General features: G+C 34.2%; 2 protein-coding genes and 1 long non-coding RNA gene across 3 annotated transcripts in view; 1 reads left to right on the plus strand and 2 right to left on the minus strand.

Moving 5' to 3' along the window:
• Positions 1-27,756, minus strand: part of sol (calpain 15 small optic lobes) — a gene marked incomplete at its 5' end in the record, with an annotated part of 158,818 nt that overhangs the window by 8,087 nt on the left and 122,975 nt on the right. Inside the window, one exon of the mRNA XM_017611938.1 lies at positions 18,924-20,398. Coding sequence (XP_017467427.1) covers positions 18,924-20,398 — 1,475 coding nt within the window. The remainder of the gene's footprint in view (positions 1-18,923; positions 20,399-27,756) is intronic.
• Positions 3,471-6,610, plus strand: LOC108359872 (uncharacterized). The gene is made up of 2 exons (XM_017611939.1): positions 3,471-6,505; positions 6,591-6,610. The coding sequence occupies exon 1, from the start codon at positions 4,965-4,967 to the stop codon at positions 6,201-6,203; it is 1,239 nt and encodes a 412-aa protein (XP_017467428.1). The 5' UTR covers positions 3,471-4,964; the 3' UTR covers positions 6,204-6,505; positions 6,591-6,610.
• On the minus strand, positions 6,293-16,398 carry LOC108359874 (uncharacterized). The gene is made up of 3 exons (XR_001847011.1): positions 15,905-16,398; positions 6,865-6,870; positions 6,293-6,304 (listed from the first exon to the last, which is right to left on the minus strand). It is a non-coding gene; the product is annotated as an uncharacterized LOC108359874 (long non-coding RNA).

Raw genomic sequence — 27,756 nt, forward strand, 5'->3', positions numbered from 1 at the left:
TAACGAAAGTGTGCATATTGATAATTTCGTTTTTTCTAATATGAATTATTTACTTCTACTTAGTAAGGGTTATAATCCCTAAGCGCGGCCGAAGGCCGCCTACGCAGAAAGAAGTTCTGCGGAAAACCGAAATAATGCATATAACAAAAACCCAAATAATGCATGCATGCACAATTTCGGTTCAAACCCGAAATAATGCATATGCGAAAGACGAATGTGTGCATACATGCACAGTTTCGGTTGAAAACCGAAATAATGCATGTAACAAAAACCGAAATAAAGCATACATGCACAGTTTCGGATGAAAACCGAAATAATGCATATGTGAAAGACGAAGGTATGCATACATGCACAGTTTCGGTTGAAAACCGAAATAATGCATGTAACAAAAACCGAAATAAAGCATACATGCACAGTTTCGGTTGAAACCGAAATAATGTCTAAATGCACAGTTTCCATATGCGCAATTTCGGTGCACCCTTTGACCCCTTATAGCATCTGTAATATATGTTTGCACATAAAAGTTATATACCATTTAAAGAAGAGGAAAAGGCGGACTACGTCGATAATTTTAGTTATTTAGTTATTTACATATAATAATAAAAAATTATTTTTTACCAAAGGTCGTATTTCGAAATTCGAAGGCCCGTATCTAGATTTCGGAGGCTAACTTCGAAAAACGGAGAACTTACTTTTTTACCTATGACTCAATATCTTGAAAAAAAATTGGTTTGGTCGAATACCCAGCCGAGTGCAGTACAGTGTAATGATTCCAGTATCTTCATTTATGTATATTGTAACCAGAGTTGGGCATTATTCGAATAAATTGTTATTTAGATAATTATTCGAATAAAATTTTATCCGTAATATTATTATTCGCAGATAACTTATTCACGAATATATTATTCGTGAATAAATTGCTTGCAAATAATTTATTCGTTATTTTATTCGTTATTTCAAATAATGAATAAAAACTAATTTTTAACACATTGAGCCACCTTTTACTTTTATTTCTATTGTCAAGGATTGTGAGTTAGCTGAATTTTGTTTACTATTTTATCAAGAATACTAGCCCATTCCCTCTGGTTTCGCGGCCCCTGATAAGATTTTTTGCGTTGGCCAATGCAAGAATAGCGTTGAAAACCAAATATGGGTAAAGTAAAAATTCTCACACATATTTCTGCCAAAAAAAATAGCGCTCTGATGCTATATGCAAAAAGAAATTCCTTTCAATGTCATGAGCTTTACCGATGGTCTTATTTCCAATTATGAGATCTTTTCTAAGCGTGCGTAATCTTCTTCTATGATCTTGCAACTACAACATTGGTCCGATGCGTCAACCTCTAGTCTTATGTCATGTAGGCCAACAAAAGTCCTTATAAGGAAGCTGAAGAGCACAGATGTGCGTTTTCTATTATAGGAGAGCCAAAAATCCTCGATGTAAAATTTGGCCATTGATATACCAACAGTGGTCTTTCTTGGAAGGATGTGGTCGAAACTTTCCTTGCTGATCCGCCACTTTTAAAATATCCAAGAACTGGTTTCCTTGAGTCTTACTGCTGCAGCAATGGCCGCCCGAGCAATTTCCTCAAGCGGAGATAGATGCAAGGTCGCATTCAGGGTGTATGACGACGTGAGACATCGTAAATTCGTATAATATAAACATACAAAACAAAGTAGTCCAGACATATGGGGTTTCTAGAGATTTCGACTGCAGCACCATTATGAATTGCAACCTGATTGTACAATAAGTAGGGATTTTCTAAATAACTCAACTGTAGCGCCACCTAGCGGGTCCATTTTTCGCATAAGTATTTTTCATCATGCAGGAAGAACACATTTTGAATTTGAACGAAATCAGTTCATAAATGCGGCTTTTATAAATAACTCGGCTCCATCGCTACAAAGGAGTTTTCTAGTAGCCTTTAATAGGACTTCATCCGCATGGAATAACCTCCGAAAATTTTATTTAAATCTATCCAGGGGTTTGAGTTAAATCGCAACAACGAAAACGGTTATCATTTTATACATAAATATATGTAGATATCTATATACATAAATTACTTGTTTTATTATTATTTTATTCGTTATTCGAATAATTAATGAAGATAATAATTATTCGAATAACGAATAAAATAATTTATCCGTCATTCGAATAATTTTTTTTTGAATAAACAAAATTATTTATTATTTACGAATAACAAGAAAAACAATTTATTCATTTGTTATTCGTCATTCGAATAAATTTTGCCCAACTCTGATTGTAACTATCAATATCTTATAAAGAGAAGAGTAATTTTTTTTTATCTAGAAGTAATAAAGTTAGAAGTACGAAATTCGAGGATGAGGTAGTTAACTTATTAGTCCTTGACATGTATTTTTTTTCAAAAATATTGGAAATTTCCAAGGATATTCAAGGATAAAGTTTTAAAAGGACATCTTAAACACTTATTTGTCCTGGTGCACCAAAAAAGTATTTTTTTTTCAATTCTACAGAATTTTTCCTTTTAATTGATACCCATTTTGTTACTCTACAATGCACCAAATCTTTTAAATAATTTTTTTATTCAATCATATCCTAGAAATTTCAAAGTCCTTAAAAAAAAATCCTGACGTCACAAGAGAAAAATTAAAAGCGCAGTTATACTATATTTGGCTCCTAGTTTTGTGAATATATTGATTTTTTTCGTGTGTTTTAAAAATTTTTTGTTTTTGTCGCACGGTGTAATAATGAGATTTTTGATGCTGTTTTTTTAATTTTTTTCAAAGATTTGTTTAATAAAAACTTGAATAACTGCTTCAAAACTTTACCGATATAGACTTATGATGTAGCACTGGAAAGGTATTTTTTATTTCTTAAAAAAAAAAAAACTCATTCACGTCCCAATTTTTTCAACCAACATTGAATGACACTCGTTTATCTTACATTCTTCTTTCATACTTTGAATAAGCTTATTTGCAAAGGAATGAAAAGGATGACATAAAGCTCTCGTTGTGTGCAGACGTGTTTTCTTTTTGCTCCGATTTTTATTTATTCTTTCGTAATGGCCAACTGCTGTAGTAAGGCGTTTTCGAGATCTGACGCGAATTTGGTGCCGTGTAATGGTTTTTGCCGGAAAACATTATTAAGAATTCAACGCTGAGCGGCCGCCGTGTTGAAAAAATCGTTCAATGTTACAATGAATTAAACAGTGTAAAATTACATAGCAAACATCTTGAAAACATATATTTAGAAACGTAGTATTATTATAAAATATTTTAGTTACTTTATCACGTCAGTAACATAAAATATAATAAATTTGTTTGCAACTGCCACCTAACAAAGCGGCGTTAAATTTAATATAAGCGGCGTAAGTCTTTTCGATCAGCTGTTTGGGCTAAGCCCAACACGTTGAGTTCAGGTAGCGTAAAAATTTTCCGCTGGAAAAAATGGCGGAAAGTTGCCAACTGTTGGGCTGAGCGTAACTACTCAACTGTGCGTTTCTAAGACAAATAGCCAACGGTTGGGCAACAGCTACGTCTTATAAACGCGCCCAATGTGGGTTTGCTGACTGCTGAGTTTGGTGCTAGTGCTTCGTACAACAACAATAATTACTGTTCATCGTCTGGTGCCCCTCATTCGTTTGGCTCTGAAAGCGTCTTGTCTGAGCGGCTCAGAGTGTTAACGTCATCGCTCCCGCTCGCAAAGTTGATTCTGGCGGGATTGCTAGTTCTAGTGGCTCTAAAACTGTACGTCATGTTGACGGCCTCATGGACATTGCGGGTACTACTACCACCACGGAGCCATCAACACCGTGCACTGCTAATGCTTCTGTTGCTGCTAATTCATCTTTACTCGCTCCTGTAATTGTGAACAATATTTCTTCTGCTGGTTTCCCACCTGTTTCACAACATATACCGACTGGTGGTGTTAGTGCTGAATCTGATGCCGTTAACGCTACGGGCGCGGAAGTGCCTAATCCTCCTTATCCTACCCGCAGCCCTGTTTGGCTTACTGCTGAGAGTAAAAGGACAAAGCACATCCAAAAGCGAACTCGCGTGGTGGGATCAAATGATTGTAGTGATCTTGGCGTGGCTGCCCGCTTTAAGTGGTTGCACCTTCCATCTTTCGTGCCAACCGTTCTGTTCGGCCGTTCCGTTTTTTTCACAGAGGGACAAAACTAACTCATCCGAATTAGTTCATTTGCCCTCGAATGCGCCTGATCCCGTAGTATTGGATATTAATAAGTTTAGTTGTAATGCATATTTAAATGTTAACAGGCAGAAATATAATTATAGCTCTTTGAAGGTTTATTTTCAGAATATTTCTGGCCTTCGAACTAAATCAGCAGCAGTACGCTCTATTAGCTCGCAAAGGGATTTCGATGTTTTTGTTATTGTTGAGTCATGGCTAAATGCGGATTTCTTTGATGAGGGATTTTTTGATTCAAACATTTATAATGTCTTTAGGAAGGACAGGGAGGCAACTAAGACTGGTTGTCTGAGAGGCGGCGGAGTTCATATTGCGATTCAGCGTAAATTTCATTCGTTCTCTGTCTCGCTTGAAAATGATGATTCCCTTTTGGATCAGCTTTGTGTTCGCATCAGTGCCTCATCTAGTCATGACTCTGTTTTTGATTATTTCTTATATCCCGCCTATTAGTAATTATAATCTTTATAAAGCGCATTCTGACAACATAATGTCTTTAGTATTAAATAAGCTAGGAGATGACCACCTTTGGTTGTTAGGCGATTTTAACCTTTGCAATGTATCTTGGTCCACATCTTTTTCCAATGCTGGTCTCTCGCCAATTAATGTCAATGCGTCCCATGAAGTGTTCTTTATAGATAGCCTCTAAAGCCTTAATTTATTACAAATCAATAATTTTGTTAACAAGTTGGATAGAATTCTTGACCTCATATTTATTAGTGATAACATTAAGTGTAACATTGAAGTTTGCCACAATCCGATCACTCCATCTAATATGCATCATGTTCCTCTGTTACTAAAATTTGAATTTTATGTATTCCCGTCTTTCAATGCTGATGACAAACCTAAGTTTAATTATGCAGCCTGCGATTATCCCAAGTTAGATAGATTACTGGATGAATTAAATTGGGAAAGCTTACTCTCTTGCCCCGATGTAGCTAAATGCATCGCTACTTTCAAATCTGTAATTTCTGATTTTTGTTTTAAATTCATTCCAATAATCAGAAAAAGACCCTATAAAGAACCGTGGTATAATCGTGACTTGAAAAAACTGAAGAATCTTAGAAACAAATTTTATAATAAGTTTAAGGCCTCTGGAAGTCAGTTTTTCTTTGAAAAATATCAGGTCCATCTTAAAAAGTTTAACTGCTTGAATAAATTCCTCTACAGAAATTATATCTTAGGCATTGAATCCAATATCAAAGAAGATCCGAAATCGTTCTGGCATTTTATTAAGTCTAAGAAGAACAACTCTAGTATTCCCTCAGCTGTATTTTTTGAAGATAAATGTGCCTCCACTCCAGCTGAAGTTGCAAATCTATTTGCTGCATTTTTTAGTTCTAATTTTGTAGATGATAACCCTACTGTGGATTCTAGTTTCTCTGCTAGTGTGAGTTCTACTAATTTTGGCTCGCTTAGACTTTCATCTGACGATATTGCTAATGGCATTTTAAATCTATCAGCTTCTGCAAAACAAGATATTGATGGGCTCTCTTCAAACTTTATAAAGAAGTGCCCTGCTTTGATCTCTCCTTTAAAAATTATTTTCAGTAGGTCTCTAGCCTCCGGTATTTTTTATGATGAATTGAAATTGACTTCAATTACCCCTATTCTTAAAAGTGGCGGCAAAAGTGATGTCTGTAATTACAGACCCATTTCGAAACATTCAATAATTTCCAAACTTTTTGAAGTTATCGTCAAGGAGAAAATTTATTTCGCAACAAAAAGTCTAGTCTCACCCAACCAACATGGTTTCGTCCTCAACCGATCTACGGTTACTAATCTAGGCGTCTTTAGTGAGTATTGTATTGCAGCTATCTCGAACGGTTTCCAAGTCGACTGCATTTACACTGATCTTGCCAAAGCATTTCATAGAGTTTCGCATAGTTTGTTGGTCAGTAAGCTAGCCTCAGTGGGTTTCCACTCAGTATTTTTGCAATGGCTCAAATCTTATTTGTTTATTTGGTTGTTCTTCGGAATCTTTCATTGCCTCATCGGGGGTTCCTCAAGGTAGCATTTTAGGTCCCTTACTCTTTGTATTATTTATAAACGATGTGAGTTCTTGTTTTTCATTTGCTAAATTTTTGCTTTATGCTGACGACTTAAAAATTTTTGCTGTGATTGAAAATTCGCATGATGCGCTTAGACTTCAGTCCGAGATTAATATTCTACATAGTTGGTGTCTCAGCTCTCGCCTTTCTCTGAATATTAAACAATGTTTTCAAGTTACTTTTTCCAAAAGTCACAGTATTCTTTCGACATCTTAAGTAATCTCTCAAACTCAACTTCAAAAAGTTCAACAAATCAAAGACCTTGGTGTAATTTTCAGCTCTAATTGGTCCTTTAACAGTCATATCAGTCACATCATTTCTAAATCTTACGCTGTACTTGGTTTTCTCAGGCGTCAGAGCTCAATGTTCTCTGACCCCTATACACTTAAATTGTTTTACACATCTTTTGTTCGTTCTAAGTTAGAATATGCTTCTTTCTTTTATCTGGAGGCCATACCACTCAAACCTAATTAATAGGATTGAAAGGGTTCAAAAGGTTTTTCTTAAATTTGCCCTAAGAAATCTTAACTTCAGCGAGCCAATTCCATCGTATAAGTCTCGTTTGCTATTAATAGACCTTAAATCTCTGGAAGCCAGAAGATCTTTGCTATCTCTAACTTTTACGTTTAACTTAATAAATCGTGTGATCGATTGCCCTACGCTCCTAGAGCAGGTCAACTTCAATGTTCCTCTAAGGAATCTTCGCAATCCTCTGCCGTTTTATGGAGGAAATTGTAAAACGGAGTATGCCAGAAATGCTCCAATTTCAAGAGCTTTAAACGAATTCAACACGATCTCGAATTCTATCGAACTGGATTTCTCTCTTCCAAAAAGTTTATTTATTTTATCTTTGATCTCGAAACTGTAGAGTGCTTTATGTTTTACACGTATCGTCTAAGTACCTAATTTTTATCTGTAGTCTGTAAGGAACGTTTGTTTCATATGACTGCAATAAATTACAAAAAAAAAAAAAAAAAAAAAAACCTTACCTCATAAGTCTAAATTGGTAAAGTTTTGGCTGAATTATTCTAGTTTTTCTGAAACCAGTCTTTGAAAAAGTTCATAAACAGCATAAAAAATCTCATTATTATGATTCCGTTGAAAATTTTTAAAAATATTTTTATACAAATTTTTTAAGCTTCAACTGTTTTATCATCTGAGGTGATTTTTTCAAAAAATACTTAAAAAAACTGTTTTTATTAATAAAAAACTAAATTTTTGGAGGTATTTTCAAATCGGTCTAGCTCACGTAAATCTTAATATTTTTCCCAGCGATTTTGGTGGAAGTCTTAAAATATAATTTTAGATAAAATATAATTTAAGATTTTATAGTTCCATTGGAAAAACATTACCGATTTTTTTTTGTTTGGGGAGTGATGCAGTCTAATGTACATAAATATACATACATATGTATGTATGTATGTATGTATTTTCCATTAAAACTATGGATGACCTTGCAAATGTGAGTGCAAAAGTAGAAGAATTACTCTATAGATTGTTGGTATGTTGGTAATAATGCATGACTTTCGTTTCCTCTTTCTAATCATCATGCAATCCAATTGGGACGGAGCCAAGATTTTTAAATTGGCTTCATTGAAACTTTTGGATATCTATTTTTTTAGTAATATAGCAAGCTGTCTAATTTGCGAAATGTAAAAAACTAGTAATTATTTTCAATTACAGAGGCTGTTCGCAACGAAAGTGTGGGCAAAATGCAATATGAAGAGTCCATGAAGAAAGGGCCTTCATTTAGTCAAGCAACGCGTCAATAAAGCTCGTTTAAGTCTAAGCATTAATAACTTACTTTATATTTGTTCCAATAGTTTTTTCCGAAGAGAGGAATTGACATTCGGAATGTCAAAATAGCATAAAATTTAGTATTCATTATTATTTTTTTGAGATATTAAATAGATGAAAAACTAACAAATATTGTCCAATTCACGGTCAAGAACTTTGCCTGCTTTAAATCAAATACATTAATCAACGAGATAAACATACCACAGTGTAGAGGAATAAATTCACTACATAATTGCAGTGGGAAGCTTCGGCCGCTGCTTATCACTTTCGCGTAATCGATTGGTAAATTTTTTCTATGAAATATAAGCAGGAAATAATGTTACTCATACGCCATGTGCGAGTAGCTAAACGTAAAGGAAGACGATAACAATTGATTGCGGCAATTCCTTCCTCTACAATATGGTATTTTTATGATTTTGCATTTGGTTTGACTTAGTCTGAGATGAATTTGACAGGATTTGTTAGAATTTCATTTATTTAATAATTCGAAAAAGATAGAGCTCATTTTAACACCATTATTGGGCTAGGCCTAGAAGTTGCGGAACGGGTGACAGTTTAAAAAAATACAGTTTAAAAAGGCGGACAGCATTTTTAAAGAGACCAATTAAAACAAGTACTAATCGGCACATTTTTGGCAAAGTTATGGGTATTTAAAAAACATAGGACTTTTTTTCATAAATCGATATATCGCGAACAGCTAGACAAAAAGATTGTAAAAAAATCGGGGAGGCTTCTCTGTAGTGTAACATAAACATTTATGAAAAATATCGGAGATACAAAAGCCAAAAAAAGACATTTCGGTGCTGAAATACCCCATATTAGGAATGTTTTTAAGATATTGTTAAGATTATCCTTGACTACTTGACGGATTTACCAAAAATCTCTAGGTTCGTATCGCTGGATTGTTAAATAAACGCTCACGACGACCAAATTACAAAAAACACTTCACAATACTTGTTTATGCAACAATAACAATCAACAATAGTTGTTAAGGCAATTAAAACACTTTACAAAACTTGCTAACACAATTTATCTAACTTGCAACTAACTTGAATTCCACTGTGGTAGCGGCTTTATATACCTGCGCTCGAACTCATGGCAACCCTAGAACATTCTGCCGTCTATCGCTCATTCTCTCGCAGTTCGCAGTATTCATCCACTTGACGTTTCTCACTGTCGAATATTCTACGTCATTCCGCGAACATTCTGCCATTTTCTTGTTGTTCGCTTTGAGTTGCCGCAGTATTCGCTACACTGCCCTCCACCTAAGTCTGATTGTCCCGATCAGACACACTTGCTGTTCCAATTACTGCAAGCCTTTCCAAGTGGACTACCTTCATCTTGGTTCTCGGTCTCCCAACGGTCTGGATTCGATACACTGCGTCATTCAGCCGTTTGAAATCTTATACGGACCTTTCCAGTTACGTCGTAGTTTGGAGGTGAAACCTTTCTTCCGCTGCGGCTTGTACAACAACACAAACTCGCCTTCCTGGAAACCCTCTCGGCTCAATGCATTACTGGACATTGCTTCCGGCTTATCTCCGGGAGTGCACCATCTCACATGGCTGTGCTTCTGCCGGTCAGTGGTGGTGACCAGACCATGTTTCTTCTCATGGGCACCCTTTTCGCCGGATTTACGCCGCTTCCTCTGGCCATGACTACCAGGCTTTTAACTTCGAGCTGCACTGCATTTAGTATATCTTGCTAAATCCGGATCCTCACGCTGAAACTTGCCTAGTGTTTCCGCATCTCGCTCTTCCGCCGACGTCAACTTCATTGAGCGGACATGTATAACCTCATCCCTGGCCTGAGGCTTTAATGCTTGTCTTTGCATACTCGGCCGACCACGACCTTTTCCTGGATAGCGCGCTCGCTGCTTCCACAGCCGCCCCCATTTCCGGCTACCGGCGCATCACCCTTGTAACGTAGTTTAGTGGATCTCTTCTTGCCGGAAACACTGCCTAGCTTGCCATGATCACTTCCTTTTTCTGACTTCCTCTTCTTCACTGAGCTGGCGGAACCGTCATGCTTTTCCTGTCTCGGTGAACCACTTGCTTCTCCTGATGAAACCACTCCGTCTTCTTCACTGCCAACCTCTACCCAACTAACCGCTTCCGTTGCTGGTGGAATCTTCGGCCAGAATGTAGCTCTCTCAAGAAAAGCAAAAACTCCATATAAAATGACGTACAAGAAATGGCTAAGAAATTTTCTTGTATCAAATTTCCTTAAGGCAGTACGCAGTTCTTAACAAAAATTGCTACGCTTTCTAGCACGGTTTTCTAAAGTTTTTTTTTGTGAAAAACGAGCACAAGGAAACCGATGTTTGCAACAGAAATATATTCGCGTTCCATTATTTCTTTCATTATTTAACAGGATGTCAAGTAACAGATGTCCAAGTTCCTTGGACATACATACGAAATAATGGAAATTTTTTCTTGTCCGTTTTCGTGAGAGCTGCATACTGGCTTTAAGTTGTAAAGGGCAAGAAAAAAGCCCTTATTCCTGATAATATGAAAGTTTTAAACGTTTCATATACTTTGTTTATACCGAAACATAAAGCGCTTTAACCCACTTCGCCGTGATTCAAAACGTATGCATAAACCAAATTTCAATGCGCTCAGAAATTCAAAAGTGTATTGACTCGAATTTGTTTTCAAATCGGTTTTTTAATTCTCACATCGGTTAGAAAACAGGTATAAACGTATCAATAGTTTTTCTTTTTTGTTTTAGTGCCTTCTTTTGCATTTTTGCCATTTCTAGTGCCTTTTCCTGCCAATTTCGCTATTTTATTTTGCCTTTTCTGGCCTATTTCATTATTTTATTTTTCCCATTTTATAGGTTTTTAGGTACTAAAAATCCGTTCCCTGCTAATTAGTAATTAAAGTTAACAAGTTTTATAGATATTTTTCATTATGAAAAGAAGAACAACCTATTTCTATTTTCAACACAAATGCTACCCGATGCACTAAGCATTCTGTGTGAGTTCACTGAGGAAGGTGATGCGCAGATAAAGTACTTCATTGCCAGTGTAAACAAATTTGGAAATTCTTTGCGGCTATGCTTCCACCAAATTAAAGGATTTTCTTGTCGTTTGACTATCAACATCCCTACAAAAACTGCAATCAGCATCAGAGCCGTTGCCAAATATCCTGGTGAACTCCCTCTTCAATAGAAGCTTTATACAGTTTTTAGCTTTATTGCTGTCAGAAAAAAACGAGTTTTGAAACTTGAGTCACAAAATATTGCCAACAATGAAACATTATGGGACGATAAGGGAAGCAGGACAATATGTAAGCAAGCATAATATGTAGTTCGATTTTCATCACATTTTTTAATAAATATACATCAACCACGGGTTTTTGCTTAGCGGTGTTCATTGCTTTTTTCTTTTGTCTTTGACGTTTCTCCTCTATTTACCAAAAATATTCCACAAATCAGGGTTGCAGACGGAAAAGTTATCTTTTTAATACAGGATTATTTTATAACTCGAATTTCAGGGAAACTTTTTCTATTCTTAATTACAACGTATTGGATAGTTAAGCTCGAAAAAGTAGATAATCTGGTCGTAAGTATGTCGCTAAATAAAAAACCATAATACATATAACAATATCCAGGCAGGTCCTGCTATTCACTTCCGAGTGAATTTCAATCAAATTCGCTTTGACTTCAAATTGGCAGTGGTTCAAATTCACTCGGAAGTGAATTGCAGAACCTGCCTGATTGTGAAATTTATAAAGGGCTTTTATTTTCACATGGTATCCGGAATCCGGTTATCCAGCAAAATCTCTATCCGGCACATCCCTTATTTTTACTATCGGCGTATATGGGCAAATGTAAAAAACAGCTAACCTTTGTGTTATTTAGCTTTATTTTCACTGCTGTAAACTATATCAAGCTGGTTGCGTTTGGATATAATTCATAGACGTATACTTGAAGCCTCAAAAAAATTTAGAATCAATTTGTTGCATAACTTTTAAGTTATAGATGTTTTCATTCAAAGAGATATTAAAAACTAGTGAATTTTTTTGTGTAATTTTTAAGAGGTTAAAGAGTGTAAAGAAAAGGTGCAAAATTTGAATGAAAATTTGCAGAATTTTCTTTAATTTTACACAAGGTTTGGAATTCTGATTTGTGGGGTTTCTGTTGTAGAATTAACCATATTTTTATAAAAAATTAGCGAAAAATAAAATATTTAATAAACAGTTGCCCGCATTGCAAAAAAACTCTCTGTACCTAAACTTTATTGATTGACTGTAGTAATTTTTAAAAGAAGGCTTAATAGCCAAAACTGCTTAGAATTGATTTTCATGAAGGTACTGAAAATCGGACACGGTTGTAGTGGAATTATTTTATTTATTACAAATTTTCAGCGAAAATGCTACAAATGTAGACTACAGAGAATAAGAAGGTTAAATTTAAAAATTGGAGCATTGCATTTAATACAAAATAATGTTGCTGCCCTTTCAGGTTCTTTCCTGTTTCTATTTCACCTTAAATGGATTAAGGGCCGTTTTCTCAAGTAACCTGTAACTTTAAAGCTCACTTTATATTTAAAGGTTGCATTGAAATTTATGATTGTGTCTAAAGTAAAGCATTTTATTATCGGGTTTAAATTGGTTTACAACCAAAAAACATACATACGTCAAAAACCGATAATAGAAATGCTTAACTTTAGACATTGCTTTATTTTTAATCCAACCTTTAAATATAAAATAAGCTTTAACATTAAAAGTTACTTCAGAAGACGGCCCTAAAAAGGATAATTACAAACTGAAAAACAGGCTCTATTTATTACCCGTATGTATTGTTAAAGCAATTGTTAAATGCAGTAATCAATTTTTAATTGATAACACTGAATAACTGCCTTATTCGTCCGATTCAGACCGATTAGTTATTCCCCGGAATTCTATTCTGACTTTCTTATTACGCCTTATTCCGTTTTATTCTATGCGTCATTAATATACTTATTCCAGCTAATTCTCCTCTATTCCGTAAATATCCTTACTCTGCCTTATTCCGACATATTCGGAGTGTCAATAATATGGCCGTAAGTGGTTGAGGAGCATGGACGTGAAAAGTGACTTATTTCAGAACTAACTAGTTACTTTTAGAAAGTCAAGAAAACTTGTGATCGCTTTAAATCCTTAAGAAGAGATAGCATGAACAAAATATTAACTCATATTCGTGGTCTTGACGGGTTGCAATGCAAAAAGAGAAAGGAAAGAAGCAAAGTGCTATAACGAGGCACACAGAAACAGAAACTATCTTTTTCGACGAGATTATTTTCCAATTACAGTCATTTCATAATCCCAAAGATTATGAAAATTACGTAGCTAAAATGTCCTATATCTCCATAGCTAAGAAAAGTATTAAATGGTTCCAAAAAGTTTCTTTCGCGATTCGCAAAATGTCAAGCATTGAATTAATTTTTCGATAAAAGGGTCAAAATAGTTCGAGTATTATCTTAACACCATCTGATCCTAATGCAGTGCAAATGTCTGGAAATTGAACATTTTGTATTCCCGGCAAGTAAAGCGAGAAATTCGAAAAGTTGGTGAAAATAAATTTTTTCCCAGGTTTTATCTCTGCGGAAAAATGGCCTCAATCTTCTTTATATATAAACTAAATCCCGGGGATGGAAATAATAGAAACTCCTTTTCTTGACCAGTATGGGCTATATTTCTTTTTTTGATTTGATAATTACTATTTTTTTATAAATGTCTAGCTCATTATACATATAACACCGCGCGATAGTAAATTTTAAACACAAATATCAATATATTCGCGAAATCATGGGCCAAATATAGTAAATTTGCGTTTTTAGTTTTTCACTCTGACGTCAGTAATTCAAAATTGATTTAAAAAATTCAGAGAAATGTGCTTACAGAAAAAGTATGGGTATCAAATTAAAGAGGAAACTCTGTGGAATTTAAACAGAATCAAGTTTTTGGTGCAGAAGGATTGGTAAGTATTGAAAATGCCCTTTTAAAATTGTATCCTTGCAATTTCGCAATATTTGTTTTTGAAAAAATTATATGTTAAGGACTTATATAAACTCAATAACATCCTGGAATTTCGTCCTTCTAACTTTATCAGCTTAAAAAATTACCTACCTATTCGTTCTTGTGAATCCAAAAAATTTTAATTATTTTAAATTCTAAAGAAATTTCCTCTTGCATTTGGTACCCATATTTTTATTCTACATTGCATTGAATTTGTTAAATAATTTTTGGTATTAATCATATCTTTGAAATTATAAAGTCCTTTAAAATAAATCCTGACGTCAGAGAGAAAAAATAAAAACGCCACTTTAAATAAAAAAGCAGGTTTCAAACCCATCTATTTATTATTTATTTTATGGTAGGAGAGCTTCTCAAACAATATAGAAGCAAGTTTTTCGATTTAAGTTGTTGAAAAGTAATGAATATCCAAATCCCAGGACTAATCCCGGGGTCCCGGGATTGTGATAGCGACATCGCGAAAATCCCGGGATCGGAAAAAGCTGAAAAATTAAAATCCTTAATATAAACCCATCGGATTAGAGCGTTTGGGGCTGTATGCCAAGCAAACTAAGTAGGTAACATAAATAACATGAGCTTGGATAATTTCAAAAAGAACAAAAATATGGGACGAAATATCAAACGGACCCGACCGTGCCTCCTGCGAAAATTTTCTCAAATGTTCAAAGCAAGCCCTGCAAATCAAGGGTAAGAGGATTGAAATGAATGCTTAAAATATGTCGTAAAAAGTTTATATCGTCGCTGCGCCAACAAAAACAGTTATGTAATTTTTTTTTTATTTTTTTATTGCATATTTTATTAACACTATAGGGTTATTCTCCAAATCTTGCAAAGCCGTTGCACGTAGCACGGATTGCATTACTTGCAAACACACAACAAGAAAATATATGGGAAATACCATTTCCTATCGCTGCAAAATATGCAATGTCGAAACCCATGTATATATTTTGCAAAAAAGCATAGCAAAATAAATGCGACCCTTTCTAGTTGTTTTGTTGTTGGATTGCTACATATTTCTCTCATTCCTCTCATTTCGCTCACCTCATTTTTTTGCTGTATCTTGTTATTGTATTTGATACAGAATTTCGCTGCTTGCTACCTATGCATGCTACTACTTTGCAATGGGGTGCTCTCGTACTCTTCCAAATTTGGAATAGTATTTTTGCATTTCGTGCAATCTTTGCATCGTGCAAGACTTCGAGAATACCCCTTATCGATTGCCCACATTACTGCATTTGCCGTTCTGTTATATATGTATCTTTTGGTTTAGAACTGACAAAAAACAGCTATGTGCCCGCAGTACTAAAAATACTCTGAAAAAACGGGTATACGCTTACTTGCTTATAACTGTTTTTGATCGCAGGCGAATCTGATGAGTGTGCTTTGATTTCAAGACTTCAGATTCGTGTTCAGCGACCCCAAAAACATGTCATAGACTAAGTTTGGTCAAAGGAACCTTTCATCGATTTTTTTTTTTTTTTGTGGACCTGTGTTATCAATTACACACCAATGGACTACATAAGTCGTATGTGACAGGTGAGGCCATCACATCCTTATATCGTTAATTACACAGGTCCACAAAAAAAATCGATGAAAGGTACCTTTGGCCAAACCTAGTCTATTGTATGTTTTTGGGGCGCTGAACACGAATCTGAAGTCCGTTTTGCTCCATCACGTCTGAATTTTTTTCAAAGATGGAGCAAAACGGACTTCAGATTCGTGCTCAGCGACCTCAAAAACATATAACAGACTAGGTTTGGTCAAAGGAACCTTTCATCGATTTTTTTTTGTGGACCTGTGTTATTTAGAGTATACAATTTTTTAATTATGAGAGTGCTCCTGGTAACTTTACAACTATAAGGCCACGTAAAAAACCTGGGGAAGCACCAGTAAGCAGTATCAGAGAATTGCTTTATGTAAATGGTGAAGTCAAATTCAAGTTGCGTCATACCGACTGCTGGACATCATTGCCACAAAAACGAGCTCTGTTATTACATCAATACGAAACGGAGCTAATACAACAGACTTCAAACGTTAAAGCAATATATACACAAAGATTTCCGTTCGTTTTATGATTACTATTTACTGCGTTATGCAAATTTGCTTAATGTATACAAATGTGAAAGCATTTAATAAAAATTCAATTATAATTATATTGAAATTATTTCTTGTATATGGGCAATTCTCAATTATTTAGTTCGAACTTTCGCATGATTCGCCAGTTTTTCTTCGGACACATAATTTTCGCTGGTTTATTAACACAAATCAGGTTACATAAAATATTTACCAATAATTTTCTTAAGATATTGTAACAAAAACTATAGTTTGGTTTTAATTTTTTAGCTATTTCAATAAAAATTCAAAATTTGTTTAAGGAACTTTTTATTTATATGGTATTTGAGATGATATTAACGACATGTTCTCGGTTTTCTTCAACCAAAAGCGAAAGTGATGAAACTAAAAGCAACACTGAAACTTCATCATTCGAAAAAAACTTCAACTGGAGTTATCATAGACAAATACAGTAACTCAAACAATCGCTTGGCTTTTTTTTTAATATTCTCAATGTTTTTCAAGTAAATTATAGTTTTCTAACTTTTATTACTTTTTTTTGTATAAGAATATTGCTTGCGCTTTAACCAAACCCATAATAATCAAAGATTCAAGCAATTTTCGACATTTAAAAAAATTTAAATGAATTTGGACAAAATTTCGAACTTTTTAAAACAATTTTGGGTTGCAGTTTTATAGCCAATACCATTTTAGTATAACAAACAGTGTGCAGCTAAAAATTTCTGTTGATTAAAAAAAAAAAATTTTCCCGCCGGTTTTTTGTGGTGATTTTTTACTTTGTTTTGTGAACAATCACCGGGTGTAATTACATGCCTATCCATTTTTTCTTTTTACTTAAAGAATCATTTAAAATATTAGGCAATAAAAGCTGCTCATGATTCCAGTAAAATGAGTTTTGAATGGAGCACGATATGTTCGCCTTTTATCGATATACATACGTATGTATGTATGTGTGTACTTTTAAAACGTTCAAAAATTAATGCAATAAAGTAGACTACACTTTTGGAAAGAAATTTGTCATATAAAATTAACTACGAAAAATAAAGCGGGAACTAAACTTTATTTGTTTATCAAACAAAATATTTTACCAAAAATCTACCAAAATAAGAAAAAACTTACCTTTCTACCAACCCAAATTTTTTCTACCAATTTTGGTAATAATTTACCAAAGTGGCAACCCTGCATGGCAGGCTTATGTGCTCTCATTAGAAGATAGTTAAAAAAAAAACAACTTCTTGAAAAGGTTACGATGCGTGCACAAAAGTAAAAATGCATATTTTTTATTAGCACACCTTCTGGAATTAGATAATTTAGCCAAATACGTGTGTGCTCTATTGTACAATATACCATTGAACTATGATCCTCGTGCACCACTTTTTATTTGTTCATTAAAAAGTTACAGAGCGAAAAAGAAATAAGAGAAGCCCAAAAAAAACAATATATATAATACCAAAGGCATTTTTTGTCCATGTCATCAAATCTGCACCGTTAGTTCGATTTTCGAAAATGAGGTGTCAAATGAAAGCGCTTGGGCTGTAGATGCTAGGACTTACCGTTGATTTTTGGCAGTTTATGTTCGGAAATTTTTTTTTTCCTTGCTAAAATTTAATGGGCTACCAAGCTTAATACCAAAATTTGATCAGGAAGTTAGGACATTTTGGTCAAACTTTGCAGAATTTTCATAATTTTGCACAAAGTCTGAAATTTGGATTTATTTCGTATTTGTTAATTAACAAGCTATATTTTCATAAAAAAATAATAAACTTTAAATAGAATATATAAAAATAGCCAAAACTTACTAAAAAGTCCCGTCCCAGTTTTTATTTGGTTCGCTGTATGTGTATCTCTGTAATCGATTAATCAATTTGAACCAAACTCAGTACAATTATTGACATTGGTACAAAAAGCTATAAGTTGAAAATTTTCGAAATCGGACTAAAATAACGCTCACTTTCCACTTGCAAAAAAAAAAGCAAAAAACGTTAATAGCGTTTAGTGCGTTGCTTTAAAACGGTGCACAACGTTGCATTTCGTATTCTAGCAGCAAGGAACGTATACTAAAAATTTCAGACATGTGCTCACGATTTGAAAAAGAAAAACAATTTTCACAAAAAAATTCGAAGTTTCTGAGAAATGCCCATATACGAGCTTTTATTGGATATCACCCATCGAATCTTTGAAAAAGTGCATTGGGTGAAGTTAATACGCTGACCGAAAAAACAGTTCGCATCTCTGGCAATTTCATGCTTTGTACAATATACCTATGTGTCCACTCACCACTTTGCATTAATTTTTATTACAAAAATCCAATAAAAACGTTTCTGACCATTTTTCATTACATAACAGGAGCAACGGGCAACGGCCTAACGGCAGTATTATGTACAAATTGCATACGATAAAAACAGCTATGTGCTTTAAAGAGGCGCAAATGTTGATCACGTCGTAATTGGTTAGAAAAATAAATTTTTTTTTCATGAATCAATAACATACTTTTAATATAACTTTTTTTTTAATACGATATTTGCAAAATATTGCCTATTGGCACCAGGAATCAGTTTTTTTGCTCTCCTGAAAAGTTATTAAAAAACACATTACTGTTTTGGTTGGTTTGTGAATGAATCATTAATTAATCGAAATAAAGCTAGCCACATCGTAATTCAAAAAATTAAGTGTGACAGTTATTATTTTAAAAGCTGTAAATATTTTGTTCGATGTATGTTAGCAAATCAAAAACATTAATTTGTAATTATGGAAGGAAATGCGTATATTATATTTATATTACAAAAACTTTACCTGTAATCTAACCTCATTCCAACCGGAGCGCACTTTGCATATATCTATGCAGTCAAAATAGTTTAATACATCCTCAAACGAGATCCAAAACACCCCTTCTGACGCACCGTGTGGCATTAATACCTCTCGTAAATCTTCTGTCCAGAGCTCTGAATCGTCGGACCAATCTCCACGCCATGAGTAATGACCCCAGGGATTGCGTAGTTTTAGTAAACGATGTCCTTGAATATCTCTAACGTCTAACACGGAGTACGCATGCCTAGGGCGGAGACCCTTTCGTTGATATTCGTCTTCATCTACCTTCATGTTTCCTCCGCCACAACTAGCGCCCATCAGAAATCGAACACATCGAGAACTCAGCAGTTGCGCCCAGATCAAATCCTTATCTAATTCATCTTCACTAGGCATTGGTAGCGAACTTGCTTGCAAAGGAATGCTTTCGCAAGGTGCTCCCGTTAAGGTTGCCAAGCCTTCAATCGCGCGCCCAGACACGAGGGCTTCATAACATCCGTGAATTTTCGCGACAGCTTTTTCGATTAAAGGGACCCAAAGTTGTTTTCTTTTAGCTTGTGAATAAACAAGGTGGCCGCGTTTATCACAAGGTAATAAATCATCAACCAATACTGTTATCCATTTGCCATCTTTGCATAGGCGTACCTGGTAGGCTCCTTGCAAACATATTTCTTTCGTCACTAACACTTCTCGAACTAGATCTTCACGTTCTGCCAATACAGCAAGTGCACTGAGTAACCAGCAATTTCCTAACACACCTTGACATATATCCGACGGAAGGGGAGTCCTAAACACTGCCCAAGGGGGAAAAGTCCCCCCTTCAAAATTTATTTCATGAGGACGTCGCCATTGCACAACTGGATTACCATCAGGGATGCTATTTGTTGGATTGTAATACAGACTCTTAGGTGCTGGAGGAAATGAATCATCAACGAAAAGTTCATTGTTATCGCTACAGTACTGAATAATGTTTTTCCACTTATTTAGAGCCTCATTTTCTTCATTTTGTCTTAAATTTTCCATTAGCTTGCTTTCCTGCCGAATGTCCGTAACAATTTTTCCAGACATTGGGAATGTGACCTCATTTAAGCTGCTGGCTAACCCTCTAGGACTGGAGCACATGTCGCAAACAACCGATGCAGAGCAGTTTTCATATGTGCAAGCTGGACACTGCCACATTTTGGATGGAGTAATACTACTGATTCTGCTTGAAGTGGTTGCATGCTGGCTGCCTGCGCAATGTGATGCTGGCGGCGAAACGGTAGTCATATCAGCACCCACATTCCGCGTCGATATACTACTGCCCGTGCTGTGCCTCTTAGGTATTGCCCCTGATGAACTCCGAACTTGTTTTGGTGATGGGCTTCTCGACACCTGAGTAGAGTTCGGCTGTAAATTGACTGTGTTTACAACAGGTTGCGCAAACGATGGGTGGACTTCTACAGAATTAGAAGCAACGACTTCTGTAATCAAAAAATGTATGCTCACAAATTTAAAATACGAAATCTAAATTAAGGCGTGGTTTCACCATTGCAAATTCAATGGCAAAAGCCGTCAGCTAAACATAAAGCACGTTTTCATGTAGAGATACAATTTTAATAAAAACTATATGTTAATCGATTTATCACGACAGGTAATAATGTAGTAAAAAGTGAAAAGAAAAACTATTTAGTTACAACAAAATTACCATGTATTATTATGTGTTTATTTTACATCTCATCTTTGTATATCTTTGTTGTTTGTAACAGCCAAAACGAATCGAGTTAGATATAGACAAATGTATACATAAATGATCAGAATGAAAGGAATCGATTAAGCCGTGACTGTCTTTCCGTGCGTCCGTGCACACGAAAACTCGAGAAAAAATTGAGATATCTTAACGAAACTTGGTATGTATATTTCCTTCGAGCGTATGATGGATGGTATTGAAAATGGGCAAAATCGGACAATAACCACGCCTGCCTCCCATATAACGGTAGTTTCCAGAAATACGCAAATTGCGATATTTTAGTGACTACTGAAGCTCGTTTACTCAAAATAGAGATTTGCAATGATATTTAGGCGGAAAATATTTAGCCCCGCCCACTTATGATTACACGTGCATTAAAGACAGCGCAAAGACACCCTTCAAGCAGTGTACTTCAATGAAGTGTTGACATCAAAACAAAATGTTCTATAGCAATCTGCGCAACAATACAAACTGGCGACACGATATCGAACAGAAAGTATCGATATGGTACTCATTTAAAGGATCGCTTTAAAAATATCGGGTACCCATTAATATCGGAATAAAAAGACTCGATATTCCAAATATCGATACCAAAATCCAAAAAATGTATCTGAATATAGGCCTCGTATATAGGCCGCTGTGGTGTAATGGTTAGAAGTGCGCAAAGCTTGAAAATGAAAAAAAGCTTCCCAGTAAAACATAATCGCCGTTCAGAATCGACCTAAAACTGTAGGGACCCCTTTTGTGCCACAACATTAAGGCGCGCGCGACAAATCGGAGGAGAATCTCGGTCAAACACTAACATATTGTGTAACAACACGTAGAGATTGAGGTGTTGACTTAAAACACCGAGGCCCCGGGTTCAAAATCCACCACATGCAATCCTAACTATATTACAAATTTCTGCTCTTTAAAGTCCAATTTATATCGGGAAGAATTGTTAATAACAATATCCTTGTAATGTGAGTTTATGCCATTCGATACGATACTAGGGTTCTGGTACTCGATTCCAAAAAAAGATCGTTTTAAAACTATCGAGTAGAAAATATCGGTATCGAATGCCAAAAGTATCGATATGGTATCGTATCGTATCGAAATTCGTGTACCTAATACAAACACTTCAGCATTCGAAATAGAGTTTGCTGCAGCGAGGGCATACTCTGCTTTGTCCCAAAGGCAAAATTATAATAAAATAAGGTGCTAGAATATTTAAGTAGTATACGTTTTTGTAAAGCTAACATAGTCCCTTTAATAGCTTTCTACAAGAAAGCTGCAGCCAGTAAAAAACCAGCAGCAAAAAAAGCATTAGCTGCTAAGAAGTAAATTTGTATGTAGGGAATGAATGCATATTCTCGGAACAAACTTAAAATGTTATAAAAAAAAAATTTAAATTCCGTTTTTAGTATATTACCTCGAAATTTAATAGTTTTGTTTAATACTGCACGTACAAAAAACCTTAATAATATTTGGTAAATGTTTTATGGAAAAGTTTGTGCCATCGAAAACTTTTGAGATGTTTTTATTGGAACACCCAAAATTGCTAAAGTCTGGTAGAGTGAAAAAAAATAACAATAACTGATTTTTTTATTTGCTATTTTCCGAGCTTTAATAGAACCTGTGAAGAAGTTTTAGATTTTCCTGCCGGAACTGTAAAAGTTATATGCATTTTTAAGCCACATTTCTTAAGTTTCAGAAAAAGTTATAAAGAGCTAAGTTTATGGTATTGCCAACAATGAAAAAAATTAAGGTGTTAAATTTTTTTAATATTTGGGCAATTCACAAGGTGTCGTATTTGTCGTGTTTGTCGTGAAGTCATGATATTTCATGACAGTTGTAAAAATGTTGTTATTGTTTTGTGAAGAAAAATAACACATGACGATACAACTCTGCAACCTATGTTTATTCGGTGTTATGTGAGGTTAAGTGCTGAGATATAATAAATAATCGTAACAGGTGTTCAGAACCGTCGTGTTTTAACACAACTTTTGTTAGGAAAATATAACTTCACAACACCTTGTGAATTGCCCAACTATAAATAATAATTTTTTTTTGGCAGAAACCCTAAAATTTAAAAAATATTGACAAAATTAAAAACATATATAAATAAAAAGTAGGCGAGTTTTTATTTTTCATTTAGATACTTCGTTAGGAGCAGAGACCATAACGATTATAAGAAATAAAATTAAATATTGTGCATAATTATTTCTGAACAATGGCAAAGTTGTTTTCGTCTCCTGAGACGAACATCGTTAGACTAAAAACTTTTTCATCTGCTCCTAATAATTATCTGTGACTCTTAATTTTTTCGTCTCGCGAGACGATTATTTTACCATGGAAATTATTTTCGTCTTCTCATAATAACACCACGGTGCTACAAAAAAGCCATGAAATCCACTCGAAACAAAACGTAGTGTAGGTTGTAGCTATGTATGTACAACATAACAATAGGTTCCGTATAGTTCCTGAACACTCCATTTTCATTTTATTTAAAAACAACCGTTACGTTCGTACTTGACGCATTTACTTATTTACTTACTACTTTTCATCCTGATTTCAAAAATTTCTACGAAAGTTCCCAAATATGTAGTGTTTGCCTAAAATAACACTTTTAAATAAATTGATACCTCACTTAATGAAATTGCATAAAAAATGTCGAGGTTAAGCAAATTAAGCAAAAATACGACCTTGAATTTATTTATGTGTATGCGCCGGCCGTTCAGATTTTTTGAGCAGTGTGGCTAAGGAGTTTATCAATATTTACTGAAAATTTATATATAATGGCTCTTAAGACCCCACAGGATCCGGGATCCTCACAGTGTATGTACCGGACTTTCAGATATTTTGAGCAGGGTGGCTAAGGAATTCATCAACATTTACTAAAATTCGATATCGTCAAATCAAATATGCGTATCTCAAATACTACTTCACCGATCTCGACCAAATTTGATATACACGTTGTGCTTAGTCTCCTTAAGCAACGTGTTGATTGAAATCGGGAAATCGGGCAAAACCTGCTCCCCTAAAATATAGCTAGCTTTGAGTTTTTTGAAATTACCGTTATGTGGGTGGAGCACCTTAGTTTTGGCCGATTTCAAAAATAATCTACACGGTGCTTAAGGAGGCTAAGCACAATGTGTCAAAATCAAATTTGGTTGAGATCGGTCAAGTAGTTATTGAGACACGCATATATGATATAAGAGGGCGGTGCCACGCCCATTTTCCTAAAATTTTATGAAAAACTAAATTTGTGCTAATGAACCATGGTATGTATCGAATTTGAGTAAATGTTGATGATATCCTTAGCCACCCTGCTCAAAATATCTGAAAGTCCGATACATACATTGTGAGGACCCCGGATCACGTGGCCCTGGGCCCCACAACAAACTTTTTATGTACATTAGGGTGCTCAGCGAAAATTCTTTTTTGGAAATTTTAAGACCCTACCCCTAATTTTATTCGTTTTTACGAGAAATATTATTCCGTATTTTTAGAGATTTTTTAGAGGTCACTTAGAGAACGCGACCTGTCGAATTAGGTCAGAAAATAGGACTTTGTAGATTTATGAGTCTTTGAATATGATCTGAAAGCAGGATATATAGGCCTTTAAAATGGTGTATAATAATCTATTGTCGAACTAGGCTTGTTGAGATTTTTTATCGGGTGAATAAAAAAGACCCATATTTCCCTGAATAAAAAAGACCCATATTTCCCTTAATTTTTTTATATTTTGACAAGGGCTGTGCGATTAATTGATTACTCAAAATTTGAATTAATCATAAAGTAAATAACTCAATTATTCGATTAATTGGAAATTATGGTTACTCAAAAGTTCAGTTACTCGAGTAATCAAGATTTTTGATTAACCAAAAAGAAAAATATTTGAATAATTTGCTTTATGATTAATCAACATTTCGAGTAAAATGAGTAATCAACATTTCAACTATTTACATATGTATAAAGTAGTTAAAGTTCCTTGATACTTTGAAAACAACGTTTCTGTTTTCAAAAATTAAAACGAAAAATTTTTTCATATACAGAATGTAAAAAAGAAAATAAGCATTTTCCAAAGTAAACTCTTTTAACGAGCAAAATTATTTTTTTGAGTAATCATATTTCAAGTAACTCGATTAATCATCGTTTTGAGTAATCAAAATCTTGATTACCCGAGTAATTGATTAACCGAATAATTGATTAACCAACTTGCTCGAGTAATCGAATAATCGCACAGCCCTAATTTTGACTACTATCTAAAATTAAAGCTATTTTCAAATAAACTTATACCCCATTTATTGCAATCGCATAAAAATTGTCGAATTTAGGCGACTTTTCTTAAATACGGCCTTGAATTTATATTGTGTATGTACCGGAATTTCGAATTTTTTGAGCAGTGTGGCTAAGGAGTTCATCAATATTTATTCAAAATTGATATATACAATCGGTCTTTAGCAAAAAAGTGGGTTTTCCAGAAGTTTTACGAAAGTGGGGGTGGCACCGCCCACTTATATGATATCTGCTATAAAGCTACTCGACCGATCCCAAATAAATTTGGTAAACACATAAGCGCCATATTGAAAATTTTTGAAATCGGACAAAAACCACTGGCTCCACCAACGTAACGGTAATTTCAAAAAACTCAAAGCTAGCTATATTTTTAGGAGTAGGTTTTGTCCGATTTCAAATATATTCAAGACGGTACTTAAGAAGGCGTGTTCCAAATCTGGTCGAGATCGGTCAAGTAGTTTTTGAGATATACACATACGATATAAGTGGGCGGTGCCACCCCCATTCTCCAAAATTTTTTGGAAAAACCAATTTTTTGTTAAAGACCGATTGTATATATCAATTTTGAATAAATATTGATGATATCCTTAGCTACACTGCTCAAAAAATCTGAAAATCCGGTACATACTCAATATAAATTCAAGGCCGTATTTAAGAAAAGTCGCCTTACTTCTACAATTTCTATGCGATTGCAATAAATGAGCTATCAGTTTATTTGAAAAAATTTAATTTTAGATAGCATAGATTTAGATAGATCCATATTTTGAAATTGTAGAAATTATCGATGGTCAAAATTAGTTAATTAGTTAAGAGAAATATGGGTCTTTTTTTAATTTACCCGATAAAAAATCTCAACAAGCATAGTCCAACAATAGATTAATATACCATTTTAAAGGCCTATATATCCTTTTCTCAGATCATATTCGGTCTATGAAATCGAATAAAAAATAGTTATTCAAAAACACATAAATCTACAAAGTAATATTTTCTGACCTAAATCGACAGGTCGCGACCTCTAAAAAATCTATAAAAATAGGCAAAAATATTTCTCATAAAAACAAATAAAATTAGGGGGTAGGTTCTTGAAATTTCCAAAAAAAGCATTTTTGATGGCCACCCCAATATACATATGTACATTAGACTGCATCACCAAAAAAAGTTGCGGATTTTCCGCAGGGATTACAAAATTTATTATATTTTAAGACGTCCACCAAAATATTTCGGAAAAATATTAAGATTTAAGCGAGCTGGACCGATTTTAAAATACCTCCAAAAATTGAGTTTCTTACGAATAAAAATAGTTTCTTAAAGAACTTTTTGAAAAAAGTCCCCTCAGATGACAAAACAAATTAGGCTTAAAAATTCTGCATGAAAATATTTAAAAATCTTTTCAACGGAATCGTAATAATGAGATTTTTGATGCAGTTTTTTTACTTTTTTCAAAGATTGATTTACGAAAAACTTAAATACCTGGGCCAAAACTATTCTGATTTAAACTTATGGGATCTCGGTAGAAAGGTTGTTGTTGTTGTAACAGCATACAAATTCCCCAAAGAGATATTGGGGAGTGTTGCTGGAGTGGTGGCAGTCCTTGGCCAGATATATATCTATCTGGGTCGTTCCGGTTACGTAGACCCGACTGTCGTGGGAACGGTAGAAAGGTATTTTCCCATTATTTTTATTTATGCGCAAAAAAGTCATTCGGGTCCCAATATTTTTTTTTCAAACACCAACATATCTTATTTCAACTTTGAATGATATTCGTTCATCCTACCTTTCTCTTTCATCCTTTGAATGAGTTTATTAGCAAAGAAATAAAAAGGTGAGAAAATACCTTTCCAATGATATCTCACAAGTCTAGACCGGGAGAGGTTAGGCTCAGTTATTCAAGTTTTTCTTATACCAATCTTTGAAAAAAGTTAAAAACAGCATCAAAAATCTTATTATTACGATTCCGTTCAAATTGTTTTTTAAACTTTTTAAAAATATTTTTACGCAAATTTTTTAAGCTTAAACCGTTTTGTCATTTGAGGGGATTTTTTCAAAAAAAAATCTTCAGGAAACTATTTTTATTCATAAAAAACTGCATCTTTGGAGGTATTTTCAAATCGGTCCAGCTCACTTAAATCTTAATATTTTTTCGAAATATTTTGGTAGACGTCTTAAAATAAAATAGATTTTATAATTCCATTGGAAAAACAGTACCGATTTTTTTTTTTGTATGGGGAGTGATGCAGTCTAATATACATACATACATATAATCTTTATATATACATACTAGGGATGTCAATTTTCGGGGTTTTGTCGATTCCGGGATTTTCGGGATCTGAAAATACAATTCCGGGATCCCGGGATTGTCCCGAAATTCAGGTAAAAGTGCAACACATCTGTGATCATCCTATTATAGTATTTTAAATCAGATTGATATAACAAAAAAAAAGTACAATTTATTGTAATTCATTTACATATTTATTAAGGCGATAAATCAGTATTTTCAATCAACAAAAAACAAACATAAAATTTGACAAACATATATGTATGTATGTACATATCCTCATTCATTTATAACATAGTTTTTGTACTACAAGTACAAATGCATATACGGTCACTCCGAGAAATATTTTGCATAGATTTTTTTTGCAATATTCAGAATATTTTTCATGGTATTTTTTTTGTTAATTTAAAAAATATATACGTATGTGCAATTTTGAAGCACCTAAACCATCCCGTTGACATTTTATATATTTTTTTTTGCCACAAAAAAATTCGTTATAAGGAAGAAAATGCCCAACATCGTCAGTAAAAAAAATT

This window comes from Rhagoletis zephyria, unplaced genomic scaffold (genome assembly GCF_001687245.7).
Source record: "Rhagoletis zephyria isolate East Lansing unplaced genomic scaffold, Rhagoletis_zephyria_1.1 Rzeph_scaffold_00484, whole genome shotgun sequence".
Taxonomy (NCBI): Eukaryota; Metazoa; Arthropoda; class Insecta; order Diptera; family Tephritidae; genus Rhagoletis; species Rhagoletis zephyria.